General features: G+C 47.2%; 1 protein-coding gene across 1 annotated transcript in view; it reads right to left on the bottom strand.

Annotated features, from left to right (window-relative positions):
* LOC134909718 (cytochrome b5 reductase 4) overlaps positions 1–14,192 on the bottom strand; it is a 530,443-nt gene that overhangs the window by 157,988 nt on the left and 358,263 nt on the right. Inside the window, exon 11 of the mRNA XM_063916915.1 lies at positions 3,135–3,257. Coding sequence (XP_063772985.1) covers positions 3,135–3,257 — 123 coding nt within the window. The remainder of the gene's footprint in view (positions 1–3,134; positions 3,258–14,192) is intronic.

Raw genomic sequence — 14,192 nt, 5'->3', positions numbered from 1 at the left:
GCTAAGCTCCACTTCAGATTCTACCGCCCCTTTTTTATTATCGCTCGACGCTGAGAAAGCATTCGATCTGGCTTCCTGGGAACACTTATTTACTACCCTTAATAAATTTGGTTTTCCTAATAAATTGATCTCGCTTTTACGTATACTGTATTACGACTCCCATTCCCAAATTATTTGTAATGGATACCTGTCAGCCCCTATACCCTTGGGTAGATGCACCAGACAGGGTTGCCTTCTCTCTCCACTCTTATTTGCATTAGCCGTTGAGCCCCGAGCAATTGCCCTTCGCACCCTCCCTGATTTTTATGGCATAAGTATCGCTCACCACTCCCTCAAAGTAGCGCTATTTGCGGACGATATGTTATTGTTTCTTTCTAACCCTCTCACCTCCATCCCGGCCATTCTTCATTCCATTAATTAATTTGGCCTTTTCTCCGGTTTTAATTAATTTAAAATTAATTACGACAAGTTTGAGCTCCTCCCATTGTCCTCCTCTGCGTCTGCTCTTCTCACTTCTTCTCCCTCCCCTCCTGTCCTATCTATATTTAAACATAATATGTCTAGGTCAAAATATCTGGGCATATATATATACCATCCTCTCTGTCTAATATCTATAGCCTTAACTACACTCCCGTTCTACAAAACATTGCCACGCAGTTGGATGCCTGGTCACCTTTACCCATGTCCCTTATGGGCAGGGCTGCGGTGCTGAAAAGCATTATTTTTCCTAAACTTTCGTATCTTATCCAGATGCTACCTTACGCTTTAACAAAATCAGACCTCCGATATTGTGAAAAACTTTTTACCAAATTTCTATGGTCAGGTAAGAGACCTCGTGTGGCTCTGGCCAAACTTAAACTACGTAAAAGTGCGGGTGGCCTGGTTGTGCCAGATATATCTGCTTTTACTAAAGCCGTAGCATTTCGATATATATTTGACTGGTTCCTTTCTCATCCTACCTATTCGTATTACACTTTAGAACAAACACTATGCGCTTCATATGATCTTCCTGCTTTATTGCACACCCCTAAAGTTACTCTCCCTATGTCTACCCGTACTCACCCTCTCTTTTGGGATGCTTATTTGGCATGGTGGTCTGTAAATAAATCACTTAAGAGAAACTCGTCTCACTCTAAATGTATATCCTTTTGTGGTAACCCATGTTTTCCAGCGGCGCTAGACAAATCGAAGTTTCTCCATTGGCAACATAAGCTTATTGCATTAATTAAAGATGTATTTGATCCTGGAGGTGTGTTAATGTCCTTTTCCGATTTAATTAGCAAATACCAAGTCCCACGTACAGACTTTTTTTTATGTACCTGCAATTGAGACACTATGTTCTTTCCTTACCCACCTCATGTGATCCGACCCTCAACATTGACCCACTTACACATATTGTTGCCTTAGTTTCGCTCTCAACTTATATAACTACTTACCTTTATTGGGACATAATATCTGGATTTGAGACAAAGTTATGGGCTTCCATTGTTAGGAGTTGGGAGACGGATTACCTTTCCCCCATAACTCACAAAGAATTGACATATAATTTTACTAGTATTCTCAAGGCGCTCCATTCATCATAACTTCAAGAGACACATGTCAAATTCACGCACAGAGCCTATCTCACACCTGGCCAACGGAAACATATGGTCTCTTCTGAGTCTGGGAACTGTCTGAAAAGCGGATCTCCCAATGCTTTATTTCTACATTGTTTTTGGAACTGCCCTAAAATAAAGAAATTCTGGTACAAAGTATTATGGTTTATCAACCCCACATTCCATCTCAAACTAAAGTTGAGCTGCAAAGCAATGCTTGGCCTGATCTTTACGGAATGGAGCATCCCACCACAATCCAAACACCTTATCCTGTTACTATATGTCATTCTAACTTTGGGGGAAAAGTTGATTCTTACTAATTGGATTGTCAAATCTCCCCCTAGGCTTGATACTTTACGTTCACGCCTTATACTTAGACCGCCAGTCCACTTTGCCTAATGTTGAATGTAATGTTATACGCTTTTACAGAAAATGGGGCCCATTTATAGAATCTTTAGATTCTTCTCAGCAACAACATGTGCTATCTTTATTTGATTAGACAAAATGGTTTTACTGCGTCGCATTGCCATTAACCCTTAAAACTGTTTGTTTACTCTATTAATGTTTGTCTCCAAGTCTGTTTCACAAACTCACTTATATTTTTTGTCTTCCTCATGTTATATGCCTGCCACAGAAAAGCTTTTTTGTGTTCTCTACCGACACAGACTCTGCACCCTATGTCCCTCCCATCCCTCCCTTTCCAGTCCATCCTTCTTGTTCCTTCTTTGTGTATTTTCTCTATTTTTCTGATTTCCTTATACATGCTATTTGTGCAGGTACATTTTCTTACTTGATTGAAGGTTGATTCCTCGGCTCTGCTTTTCAGCCTTTTTATACTCAGCCTTACCTACTATGGAATTCTTTTGACCATTGTATTGTACTTTTCTTTGTTGGAGACACCATGTTTTGCTTGTATTGTATTTTGCCATGCCCGGATGTCTTCTTTGTCCCATTTCCGAGACTGCACTAATGTATGTATCTCTCTTTGTTTCATTATGAAAATTCAATAAATATATTTTCAAAAGAAAAAACCCCCATCATCAATACAAATTTGTTAGCAACATTTCCTGTAGTAAAGTACAAAGTGTGCATGTGATATTATAATTCAGAAAGAAATAAACACTAATAAAAAAATAAACCTCTCTAAACCTACCTAATATTATTTAGTTAATAAGAAACAATACATGCAAATACCAATCTAAATAAGAAATGGGCAACATAATATTTCTTAGTAGTTTTGCAATTTGCCCTTTGTATCAAATGGGTTGAACTTACACATACAAGAAGCAACCAAACAGATTATTTAGAGCAATATACAGCTGTGTCCATATACTGTACAGCTATCCTCAAATTGCGCCGAGTAGCTCCATTCGGTATAATGTGACTATAAGGCGCACCATGCGTCTCGTCATAGACTTTTTCACAAAATGCATGTTTATACACCATAAGCAAATTCAATTACAAAGACTAGGTGTATGAGGACACACATGTAAAATGATTCACATCATGTACAGTTACAACTACCTATTTCATACTAACCTCTTTGGTTACTTTGAATAAATGTGTCATGGCCCTCCAGTGACTGTCCCAAGCTCTTCCAGACAGTGTGATCTCTTTTCTGCAGAATCATATCTATGTTCCCAGTCTTCGCTGAAGCATGAACTAGATACAAATGACATGTATAAATAATACAGGATGTGCAACTGCAATAATAGTCACAATTAGAAAATAATAATCCTGGTAAATATAGTCTATTATATTTCTCTTACGTCCTAGAGGATGCTGGGGACTCCAAAAGGACCATGGGGTATAGACGGGATCCACAGGAGACATGGGCATACTAAAAAGACTGACTGGGTGTGAACTGGCTCCTCCCTCTATGCCCCTCTCCCAGACCTCAGTTAGTTAGATTCTGTGCCCAGGAGTGACTGGACACACACTAGAGGAGCTCTACTGAGTTTCTCTGGAAAATACTTTATGTTAAGCTTTTTTATTTTCAGGGAGACCTGCTGGCTACAGGCTCACTGCATCGTGGGACTGAGGGGAGAGAAGTCAGATCTACTTCTTCTTAGTTAAGGGCTCTGCTTCTTAGGCTACTAGACACCATTAGCTCCAGAGGGTTCGATCACTTGGTTCGCCTAGCTGCTTGTTCCCGGAGCCGCGCCATCACCCCCCTCACAGAAGCCAGAAGGTAGAAGCCAGGTGAGTATTAGAAGAACAGAAGACATCAGACGGCAGAAGACTTCAGTAACGGTACGGTACAGCGCAGCGGTAGCGCTGCGCTCCATGCTCCCACACACATCACCAACGGCACTTACAGGGTGCAGGGCGCTGGGGGGGGAGCGCCCTGGGCAGCAGTTACTGGGGTCAATTTTAGATGATAGAAGGCATATTTGGTGCCCGGGCACCGTGTATAATACCCCTGCCAGTATAAAAATTTCAAATTTGAGCAGGACTACAGCGCATCGGGAAGGGGCGGGGCTCAGCCGCACAGCTCACCAGCTCCATTTTCTTTCTCCACAGCCGCTGCAGAGCTGCTGGCCCGAACCTCAAAGCTCCTGCCAAGTAACAAGGGAGCAAAACAGGGGGCATACTCCCTCTGTGTTTCTCTCTCCAGGATTCCCTGTGGATCTGTCCCCTTGATTTGGCCAGTGTGAGTGTGGGTGTGTCAGTACTACGTGTCGACATGTCTGAGACTGAGTGTTCCTCCCCGGAGGAAGTTACTAAGGGTGCAGAAAAGGATTTGGCAATGACTCTGTCGGCACAGCCGACTGCTGATTGGGTGATTATGTTGAGTACACTGAATGCAAGTGTGGCTTTATTGTCTAAGAGGCTGGATAAATCAGATTCTCAGACACAAACATGGAGGAAATCCATGGAGGACGCTTTGACTCAGGTACAGACCCCCTCAGGGTCACAAAAACGTTCATTTACCTAGATGGTAGATACAGATACCGACACGGACTCTGATTCCAATGTCCATTTCAATGAGGATACTTTACACCCAAGGGTAGTTAGGAGTATTCAGTACATGATAGTGGCTATTAAAGATGTTTTACATATCTCTGAGGTACCTGCTCTTCCAGACACAAGGGTTTGCTTATTTAAAGGGAAAAAGCCTGAGGTGAAGTTCCCCCCTCTCATGAAATGAATGCTCTTTGTGAAAAGGCTTGGGAGTCGCCGAACAAGAGGTGGCAGATTGACAAGAGAATTTTTATGGCATATTCTTTCCCCTCTGATGACAGATTGTCCAAGTAGGTGGCGCTTCCGTCCCCTGACACGGCTGCTCTCAAGGATCCGGTGGATCGCAAGCTGGAGACGACATTGAAGACCATTTTCGTTAATACTGGTGCATTGCTCAGACCTGCTGTGGCGTCGGTATGGGTGAGGAGTGCTATTGCTAAGTGGGCTAATAATTTGGCTTCTGATATGGATACCCTTGATAAGGATAACATTCTTTTGACTCTTGGTTATATCAAGGACGCTGCAGATTACCTAAGGGATGCAGCAAGGGATGTTGGCCTCTTGGGAAGAAGAGCCAATGCCATGGCAGTCTCTGCCAGGAGGGCACTATTGATTCATCAATGGAATGCTGATGCCGACTCCAAGAAAAATATGGAAGCTCTCCCCTTTAAAGGTAGTGTCTTGTTTGGTAACGGCCTTGCTGACCTGGTGTCTACTGCTACTGCGGGTAAGTCATCTTTTCTTCCTTATGTTCCCACACAACAGAAAAAGGTGCCTCATCAGCAGATGCAGTCCTTTCGGCCTAATAAGTACAAAAGAGGAAAGGGATCGTCCTGCCTCGCTTCAAAGGGTAGAGGAAAGGGAAAAAGGTCGCCCAGGACCAAAAGTACTGCCCCGCCTCTACCAAGTCCACCGCATGACGCTGGGGGGCCGTCTCCGATTCTTCAGTCAGGTCTGGTTTCAATCGGCCCTGGATCCTTGGGTTTTAGACATAGTGTCCCAAAGGTACAAACTGGAGTTTCAGGAGATGCCGCCCCCTCCCCCCCCCCCCCGCCGCTTTTTCAAGTCGGCCCTTCCAGTTTCTCTTCCAGAAAGAGTAGTAGTAAATGCTGCGATACAAAAGCTGTTTTAACAGAGGGTCGTTGTGCCGGTTCCCCCGTCCCAGCGGGGGGAAGGGTTCTATTTGAGCCTCTTTGTGGCGCCGAAGCCGGACAGCTCGGTCAGATCGATTCTGAACCTAAAATCCCTCAATCCATACTTGAAAACTGATGGAGTCTCTTCGAGCTGTGATCTCCAGCTTAGAAGGGGGGGATTTTATGGCGTCAGTCGACATAAAGGATGCCTACTTACACGTCCCGATATATCCTCCACATCAGGCCTTTCTGAGATCTGCGGTACAGGACTGTCATTACCAATTTCAGACGTTGCCGTTTGGGCTTTCCACGGCCCTGAGGGTTTTCACCAAGGTTATGGCAGAAATGATGGTACTCCTTTGCAAGCAAAATCACAATTATCCCGTACTTGGACGATATCCTGATAAAGGCGAGGTCAAAAGAACAATTGCTAAGAAATGTGGAACTCTCCCTGTCGGTTCTGCGTCATCACAGTTGGGTTCTAAATTTTCCAAAGTCTCAGTTGATCTCGACAACTCGGCTGCCCTTCCTGGGCATGATCCTAGACACGGAGTTAAGGAGAGTGTTTCTTCTGGAGGACAAAGCTCTGGAAATACAGACCATGGTCAAGGAGCTTCTGAGACCAACAAGAGTGTCGATTCATCAATGCACTCGAGTACTAGGGAAGATGGTTGCGGCGTACGAAGCCATTCCGTTTGGCAGGTTTCATGCCTGGGTGTTTCAGTGGGATCTGCTGAACAAATGGTCCGGGTCTCACCTGCACATGCACCAGAAAATAAGTCTATCTTCCAAGGCCAGGATTTCTCTCCTGTGGTGGCTGCAAGACTCTCACCTTCTAGAGGGACGCCGATTCGGAATCCAGGACTGGGCCCTGCTGACCACAGATGCAAGTCTCCGTGGCTGGGGCGCAGTCACGCAAGGAAGAAATTTCCAGGGAAAATGGACAAGCCAGGAATCTTGACTCCACATAAATGTTCTCGAGTTAAGAGCCATTTACAACGGCCTCCTGCAAGCGAAGAACCTTCTTCAGGGTCTCCCTGTCCTGATCCAATCGGACAACATAACAGCGGTGGTGTACGTAAACCGCCAAGGCGGAACAAGGAGCAGGGCAGCTATGGCGGAAGCCACAAGAATTTTCTGTTGGGCGGAACAACACGTGAGCGCTCTGTCAGCAGTCTTCCTCCTGGGCGTGGACAACTGGGAAGCAGATTTCCTCAGCAGACACGATCTCCATCCAGGAGAGTGGGCTCTTCATCAAGAGGTATTTGCAGAAGTGACAAGGCGTTGGGTAATTCCTCTGATAGACATGATGGCGTCTCACCTCAACAAGAAGGTGGACGCCCTGGTGACTCCGTGGGTGTTTCAGTTGGTGTATGTGTTCCCTTCGCTTCCTCTCATTCCAAAGGTGTTGAGGATCATAAGACGAACAAGGGTTCAGGCTATACTCGTCGCTCCAGATTGGCCACGGAGGGCCTGTTTATCCGGATCTTCAGGAATTACTAGTGGAAGATCCCTGGCCGCTTCCTCTAAGAGAGGACCTGTTACTGCAGGGGCCCTGCGTGTTTCTGGACTTACCGCGGCTGTATTTGACGCCAAATCCTAGTTCGGAAGGGTATTCCCGGGAAGGTCATCCCCACTCTCCTTAAGGCTAGGTAGGAGGTCACGGCGAAACATTATCACCGTATTTGGAGAACGTATGTGTCGTGGTGTGAAACAAAGCAGCTCCAGTGAAGAAGTTTCACTTGTGTCGTTTCCTCCATTTTTTGCAGGCAGGCGTGGATGCAGGCCTGAAATTGGGTCCCATCAAAGTGCAGATTTCGGCTTTATCTATTTTCTTTCAGAAAGAATTGGCCGTCCTTCCTGAGGTTCATACTTTCGTGAAGGGAGTGCTGCATATCCATCCTACATTTGTGCCACCCGTGGCGCCGTGGGATCTTGAAGTGATGTTGCAGTTTCTTATGTCTCACTGGTTTGAACTTTTGCGTAAGGTTGAGTTAAAGTTTCTCACTTGGAAAGTGGTCATGCTTTTGGCTTTGGCGTCTGCCAGACGAGTGTCCGAGTTGGCGGCTTTGTCTCACAAGAGCCCATATTTGATTTTTCATGTGGATAGAGCGTAATTGAGGACTCGTCAACAATTTGTGCCAAAAGTGGTTTCTTCGTTTCACATAAATCAACCTATTGTGGTACCTGTGGCTGCGGATGCTGTGGCAGTCCCAAAATCTCTTGATATCGTAAGAGCTTTGAAAATTTATGTCACCAGAACGGCTCTTACTAGGAAAGCAGAGGCTCTGTTTGTCCTGTATGCTTCCAACAAGATTGGAAATCCTGCTTTTAAGCAAACTATTGCACGCTGGATTTGTAATACGATTCAGCACGCTCATTCTTCGGCTGGGCTACCGTTGCCGTAGTCAGTAAAGGCCCAGTCTACCAGGAAGGTGGGCTCGTCTTGGGCGGCTGCCCGAGGGGTCTAGGCACTTCAACTTTGCCGAGCAGCTACATGGTCGGGTTCAAACACTTTTGCTAAGTTCTACAAGTTTGATACCCTGGCTGATGAGGACCTCATGTTTGCTCAATCGGTGCTGCAGAGTCGTCCGCACTCTCCCGCCCGGTCTGGAGCTTTGGCATAGACCCCATGGTCCTTTTGGAGTCCCCAGCATCCTCTAGGACGTAAGAGAAAATAGGATTTTAATACCTACCGGTAAATCCTTTTCTCCTAGTACGTAGAGGATGCTGGGCGCCCATCCCAATGCGGACTGTTCCTTGCAGTTGTATTGATACTGGTTGTTTTCGGTTACCCGAGGTTTGTGTATCAGTTATATTCAGCTTGTTGCTGTTGTTAGTTCATACTGTTATCTGGTTTCCTGCTATTCCAGTTGTACGGTATGTTTGTGGTGTGGGCTGTTATGTGTCTCGCCCTTAGTTTAACAAAAATCCTTTCCTCGAAATGTCCGTCTCTCCTTGGCACAGTTCCTATAACTGAGGCCTGGGGGAGGGGCATAGAGGGAGGAGCCAGTTCACACCCAGTCAAAGTCTTTTTAGTGTGCCCATGTCTCCTGCGGATCCCGTCTATACCCCATGGTCCTTTTGGAGTCCCCAGCATCCTCGATGGCGTCAGGTCCGAATTTCCCAAAAGGCAACCTCGTTTGCGGACTCACCCCAAAAATTCTCACCCTGGTTCCGTTCCCAGAGGAGCATTGCGGATGCAGCTGACGTCACATGCGTCATGACATCACGCACCGTATATATATATATATATATATATATATATATATATATATATTTACATATATGTGTGGCATAATCTGTAAGGGGCATTACGGTGTTGTGCATAATGTGTAAGGGACATTGCAGTGTGTGAAATAATGTGGTGTGTTGCATTATGGTGTAGTGCATAATGTGTAAAAAGCAATTTTGTATTAGCCTAGGGCAGCTGGAACCCTTAATCAGGCCCTGCATCCAGGATGTTTCTGATAGGTTGTCTCAGCGGGGCGCCGTGCACTGCTTGATTTAAAAATACTAAGATGCACCATGGCCTTATGGTAGCACTCCGGCACCCTGCTGATCACACACGGACCTTGGCGAACCTGCAGCGCTGCATCTATCACTGTGCTGCTGTATGTGTCGGGAATGAGGGTCTGGTGCGCCGCTTCCTGTCTCGCCACCCAGCCCACGGGCCACAGTGTCCTACACAGGGGAAAAGTTGTGGATGAACACCCTCCCCACTGAGTGAATACATGCCATGTGCATATCATTTGTTCACAATGCAGGGAGAGCGTGGAGGCAGCCCAGCATCTCAGTAAACGCACAGTACTACCCATAGAATGATGAAAAGGCAGGCGTCACATATTTCCTTTCCTCTGATAGCACTTCACTGTCTGCAGAAGTAAGAATACTGGTCACAGGTGCAGCCTGTGATAGGTTTGGTGAGTCTGGAGTCTTAGGAGCAAATTTTTATTTTACTTTAAATTGCAGTGTAAAAATAAGAATTTACTCACCGGTAATTCTATTTCTCGTATTCTGTAGTGGATGCTGGGGACTCCGTAAGGACCATGGGGAATAGACAGCCTCCGCAGGAGACTGGGCACTCTAAAAGAAAGATTAGGTACTATCTGGTGTGCACTGGCTCCTCCCTCTATGCCCCTCCTCCAGACCTCAGTTAGGGAAACTGTTCCCGGAAGAGCTGACACTACAAGGAAAGGATCTGGAATCTAGGGTAAGACTCATACCAGCCACACCAATCACACCGTACAACTTGTGATAACCATACCCAGTTAACAGTATGAACAACAACTGAGCCTCATTCAACGGATGGCTCATAACAAGAACCCTTTAGTTAAGCAATAACTATATACATGTATTGCAGAAGAAGTCCGCACTTGGGACGGCCGCCCAGCATCCACTACGGACTACGAGAAATAGAATTACCGGTGAGTAAAATATTATTTTCTCTGACGTCCTAGTGGATGCTGGGGACTTCGTAAGGACCATGGGGATTAAACCAGAGCTCCCAAACGGGCGGGAGAGTGCGGATAACTCTGCAGTACCGAATGAGCAAACTCAAGGTCCTCCTCAGCCAGGGTATCAAACTTGTAGAACTTAGCAAATGTGTTTGAACCCGACCAAGTAGCTGCTCGGCAAAGCTGTAAAGCCGAGACCCCTCGGGCAGCCGCCCAAGAGGAGCCCACCTTCCTTGTGGAATGGGCTTTCACTGATTTTGGATGCGGAAATCCAGCCGCAGAATGAGCCTGCTGAATCGCGTTACAGATCCAGCGAGCAATAGTTTGCTTTGAAGCAGGGGCACCCAGCTTGTTGGGTGCATACAGGATAAACAGCGAGTTAGTCTTCCTGACTCTAGCCGTTCTGGTTACATAAATCTTCAAAGCCCGGACTACGTCCAGCAACTTGGATTCCTCCAAGTCACGAGTAGCCGCAGGCACCACAATAGGTTGGTTCAAATGAAACGATGATACCACCTTAGGGAGAAACTGGGGTCGAGTCCGCAATTCTGCCCTGTCCATATGGAAGATCAGATAGGGGCTTTTACATGACAAAGCCGCCAATTCTGACACCCGCCTAGCCGATGCTAAGGCCAACAGCATGACCACTTTCCACGTGAGGTATTTTAGCTCCACGGTCTTAAGTGGCTCAAGCCAGTGGGATTTCAGGAAATCCAATACAACGTTAAGATCCCAAGGTGCCACTGGTGGCACAAAAGGAGGCTGAATATGCAGCACTCCCTTTACAAATGTCTGAACCTCAGGCAGTGAAGCCAGTTCTTTTTGAAAGAAAATGGATAGGTTCCGAGATCTGGACCTTTATGGACCCTAATTTGAGGCCCATAGTCACACCTGACTGTAGGAAGTGCAGAAATCGACCCAACTGGAATTCCTCTGTAGGGGCCTTGCTGGCCTCACACCAAGCAACATATTTTCGCCATATGCGGTGATAATGCTTTGCTGTCACATCCTTCCTAGCTCTTATCAGCGTAGGAATTACTTCCTCGGAGATACCCTTTTCCGCTAGGATCCGGCGTTCAACCGCCATGCCCTCAAACGCAGTCGCGGTAAGTCTTGGAACAGACAGGGCCCCTGTTGCAACAGGTCCTGTCTGAGAGGCAGAGGCTATGATGGAACTTCTGTGATCATCTCTTGTAGCTCTGGGTACCAAGTCCGTCTTGGCCAATCCGGAAAGATGAGAATTGTTCTCACTCCTCTTCTTCTTACTATTCTCAGCACCTTGGGTATGAGAGGAAGAGGAGGAAACACAAAGACCGACTGGAACACCCATGGTGTTACCAGTGCGTCCACAACGATCGCCTGAGGGTCCCTTGACCTGGCGCAATATCTTTTTAGCTTTTTGTTTAAGCAGGACGCCATCATGTCCACCTGTGGCCGTTCCCACCGATTTGCAATCTGCTCGAAGACTTCTTGATGAAGTCCCCACTCTCCCGGGTGGAGGTCGTGCCTGCTGAGGAAGTCTGCTTCCCAGTTGTCCACTCCCGGAATGAACACTGCTGACAGTGTTTGCACGTGATTCTCCGCCCAACGAAGAATCCTTGTGGCTTCCGCCATTGCCACCCTGCTTCTTGTGCCGCCCTGGCGGTTTACATGGGCGACTGCCGTGATGTTGTCCGACTGAATCAGCACTGGTTGGTCTCAAAGCAGTGGCTCCGCTTGACTCAGGGCGTTGTATATGGCCCTTAATTCCAGTATGTTTATGTGCAGACATGTCTCCTGACTTGACCACAGGCCTTGGAAGTTTCTTCCCTGAGTGACTGCCCCCCATCCGCGGAGGCTTGCATCCGTGGTCACCAGGACCCAGTCCTGTATGCCGAACCTGCGGCCCTGGAGAAGATGAGCACTCTGCAGCCACCACAGAAGAGACACCCTAGTCCTTGGGGACAGGGTGATCAGCCGATGCATCTGAAGATGCGATCCGGACCACTTGTCCAACAGATCCCACTGAAAGATCCTGGCATGGAACCTGCCGATAGGAATGGCTTTGTAAGACGCTACCATCTTTCCCAGGATTCGCGTGCAGTGATGCACCGACACCTGTTTTGGTTTCAGGAGGTCCCTGACCAACTCCTGAGCCTTCTCCTCCGGGAGAAACACCTTCTTCTGTTCTGTGTCCAGATTCATACCCAGGAATAACAAACGCGTTGTAGGAATCAGTTGCAACTTTGGAATATTCAGAATCCAGCCGTGCCGTAGCAACACTTCCTGAGAGTGTGCTACGCTGATCAACAACTGCTCCCTGGACCTCGCCTTTATGAGGAGATCGTCCAAGTACGGGATAACTGTAACTCCTTGCTTCCGAAGGCGTACCATCATTTCGGCCATTACCTTGGTAAATACTCTTGGTGCCGTGGACAGACCAAACGGCAACGTCTGGAATTGATAATGACAGTCCTGTACCACTAACCTGAGGTACTCCTGGTGAGGTGGATAAATGGGGACATGCAAGTACGCATCCTTGATGTCCAGAGATACCATAAAATCCCCCTCTTTCAGGCTTGCAATGACCGCTCTGAGCGATTTCATTTTGAACTTGAACTTTTTCATGTAGATGTTCAAGGATTTTAAATTTAGAATGGGTCTTACCGAACCGTCCGGTTTCGGTACTACAAACAGTGTGGAATAGTAACCCTTTCCCTGCTGAAGGGGGGGTACCATTATTATCACTTGCTGGAGGTACAGCTTGTGAATTGCCGCCAGGACTACCTCCCTCTCCGTGGGAGAAGCTGGCAAGGCAGATTTTAGGTAACGGTGAGGGGGGGGGGGGGTCACTTCGAACTCCAGCTTGTATCCCTGCGATACAATCTGTATAGCCCAAGGATCCACCTGTGAGCGAACCCACTGATTGCTGAAGTTTCGGAGACGCGCCCACACCGCTCCTGGCTCCGCCTGTGGAGCCCCAGCGTCATGCGGTGGACTTAGTGGAAGCCGGGGAGGACTTTTGTTCCTGGGAACTAGCTGCATGGTGCAGCTTCTTTCCTCTACCCCTGCCTCTGGCAAGAAAGGATGCACCCCTGACTTTCTTGCTCTTTTGAGAACGAAAAGACTGCATTTGGTAATACGGTGCTTTCTTAGGCTGTGAGGAAACCTGTGGCAAGAAAGTCGACTTTCCAGCTGTCGCTGTGGAAACAAGGTCCGATAGACCGTCCCCAAACAACTCCTCACCCTTATAAGGCAAAACCTCCATGTGTTTTTTAGAGTCGGCATCCCCTGTCCATTGCAGAGTCTATAAGACCCTCCTGGCAGAAATGGACATTGCATTTATTCTAGAGCCCAGCAGGCAAATGTCCCTCTGGGCATCCCGCATATACAAGACGACGTCTTTAATATGGCCAAGGGTCAGCAATACGGTCTCCCTGTCCAGGGTATCTAACTCCTCTGACAGAGTATCTGTCCACGCTGCTACAGCACTGCACATCCAGGCTGAAGCAATAGCAAGTCTCAGTAGAGTACCAGAGTGTGTATACACTGACTTCAAGATACTTTCCTGCTTTCTATCCGCAGGCTCCTATAGAGCGGCCGTATCCTGAGACGGCAAGGCCACCCTCTTAGATAAGCGCGTCAGCGCCTTGTCAACCCTAGGGGAGGATTCCCAGCGTAACCTATCCATTGGCGGGAAAGTTTACGCCATTAGTATTCTCTTGGGAATCACCACTTTCTAATCAGGGGATGACCACGCTTCTTCACATAACTCATTTAATTCATGTGATGGGGGAAAAGTCACTGGCTGCTTTTTCTTTCCAAACATATTTACCCTCTTGTCGGGGACAGGGTCAACCTCTGAAATGTGTAATACATTTTTCATTGCAATAATCATGTATCGTATGGCCTTGGTCATTTTAGGCTGTAATTGTGCCTCATCATCGTCGACACTGGAGTCGGACTCTGTGTCGGCATCCGTGTCAACCAACTGAGATAGTGGGCGTTTTTGAGACCCTGACGGCCTCTGAGGCGCCTGGGCAGGCCCGGGTTTAGGGCCCGGC

The sequence above is a fragment of the Pseudophryne corroboree genome, chromosome 4 (assembly GCF_028390025.1).
Source record: "Pseudophryne corroboree isolate aPseCor3 chromosome 4, aPseCor3.hap2, whole genome shotgun sequence".
NCBI lineage: Eukaryota > Metazoa > Chordata > Amphibia > Anura > Myobatrachidae > Pseudophryne > Pseudophryne corroboree.
The sequence above is the reverse complement of the archived record's forward strand: the minus strand, read 5'-3'. Positions and strand labels throughout refer to the sequence as shown.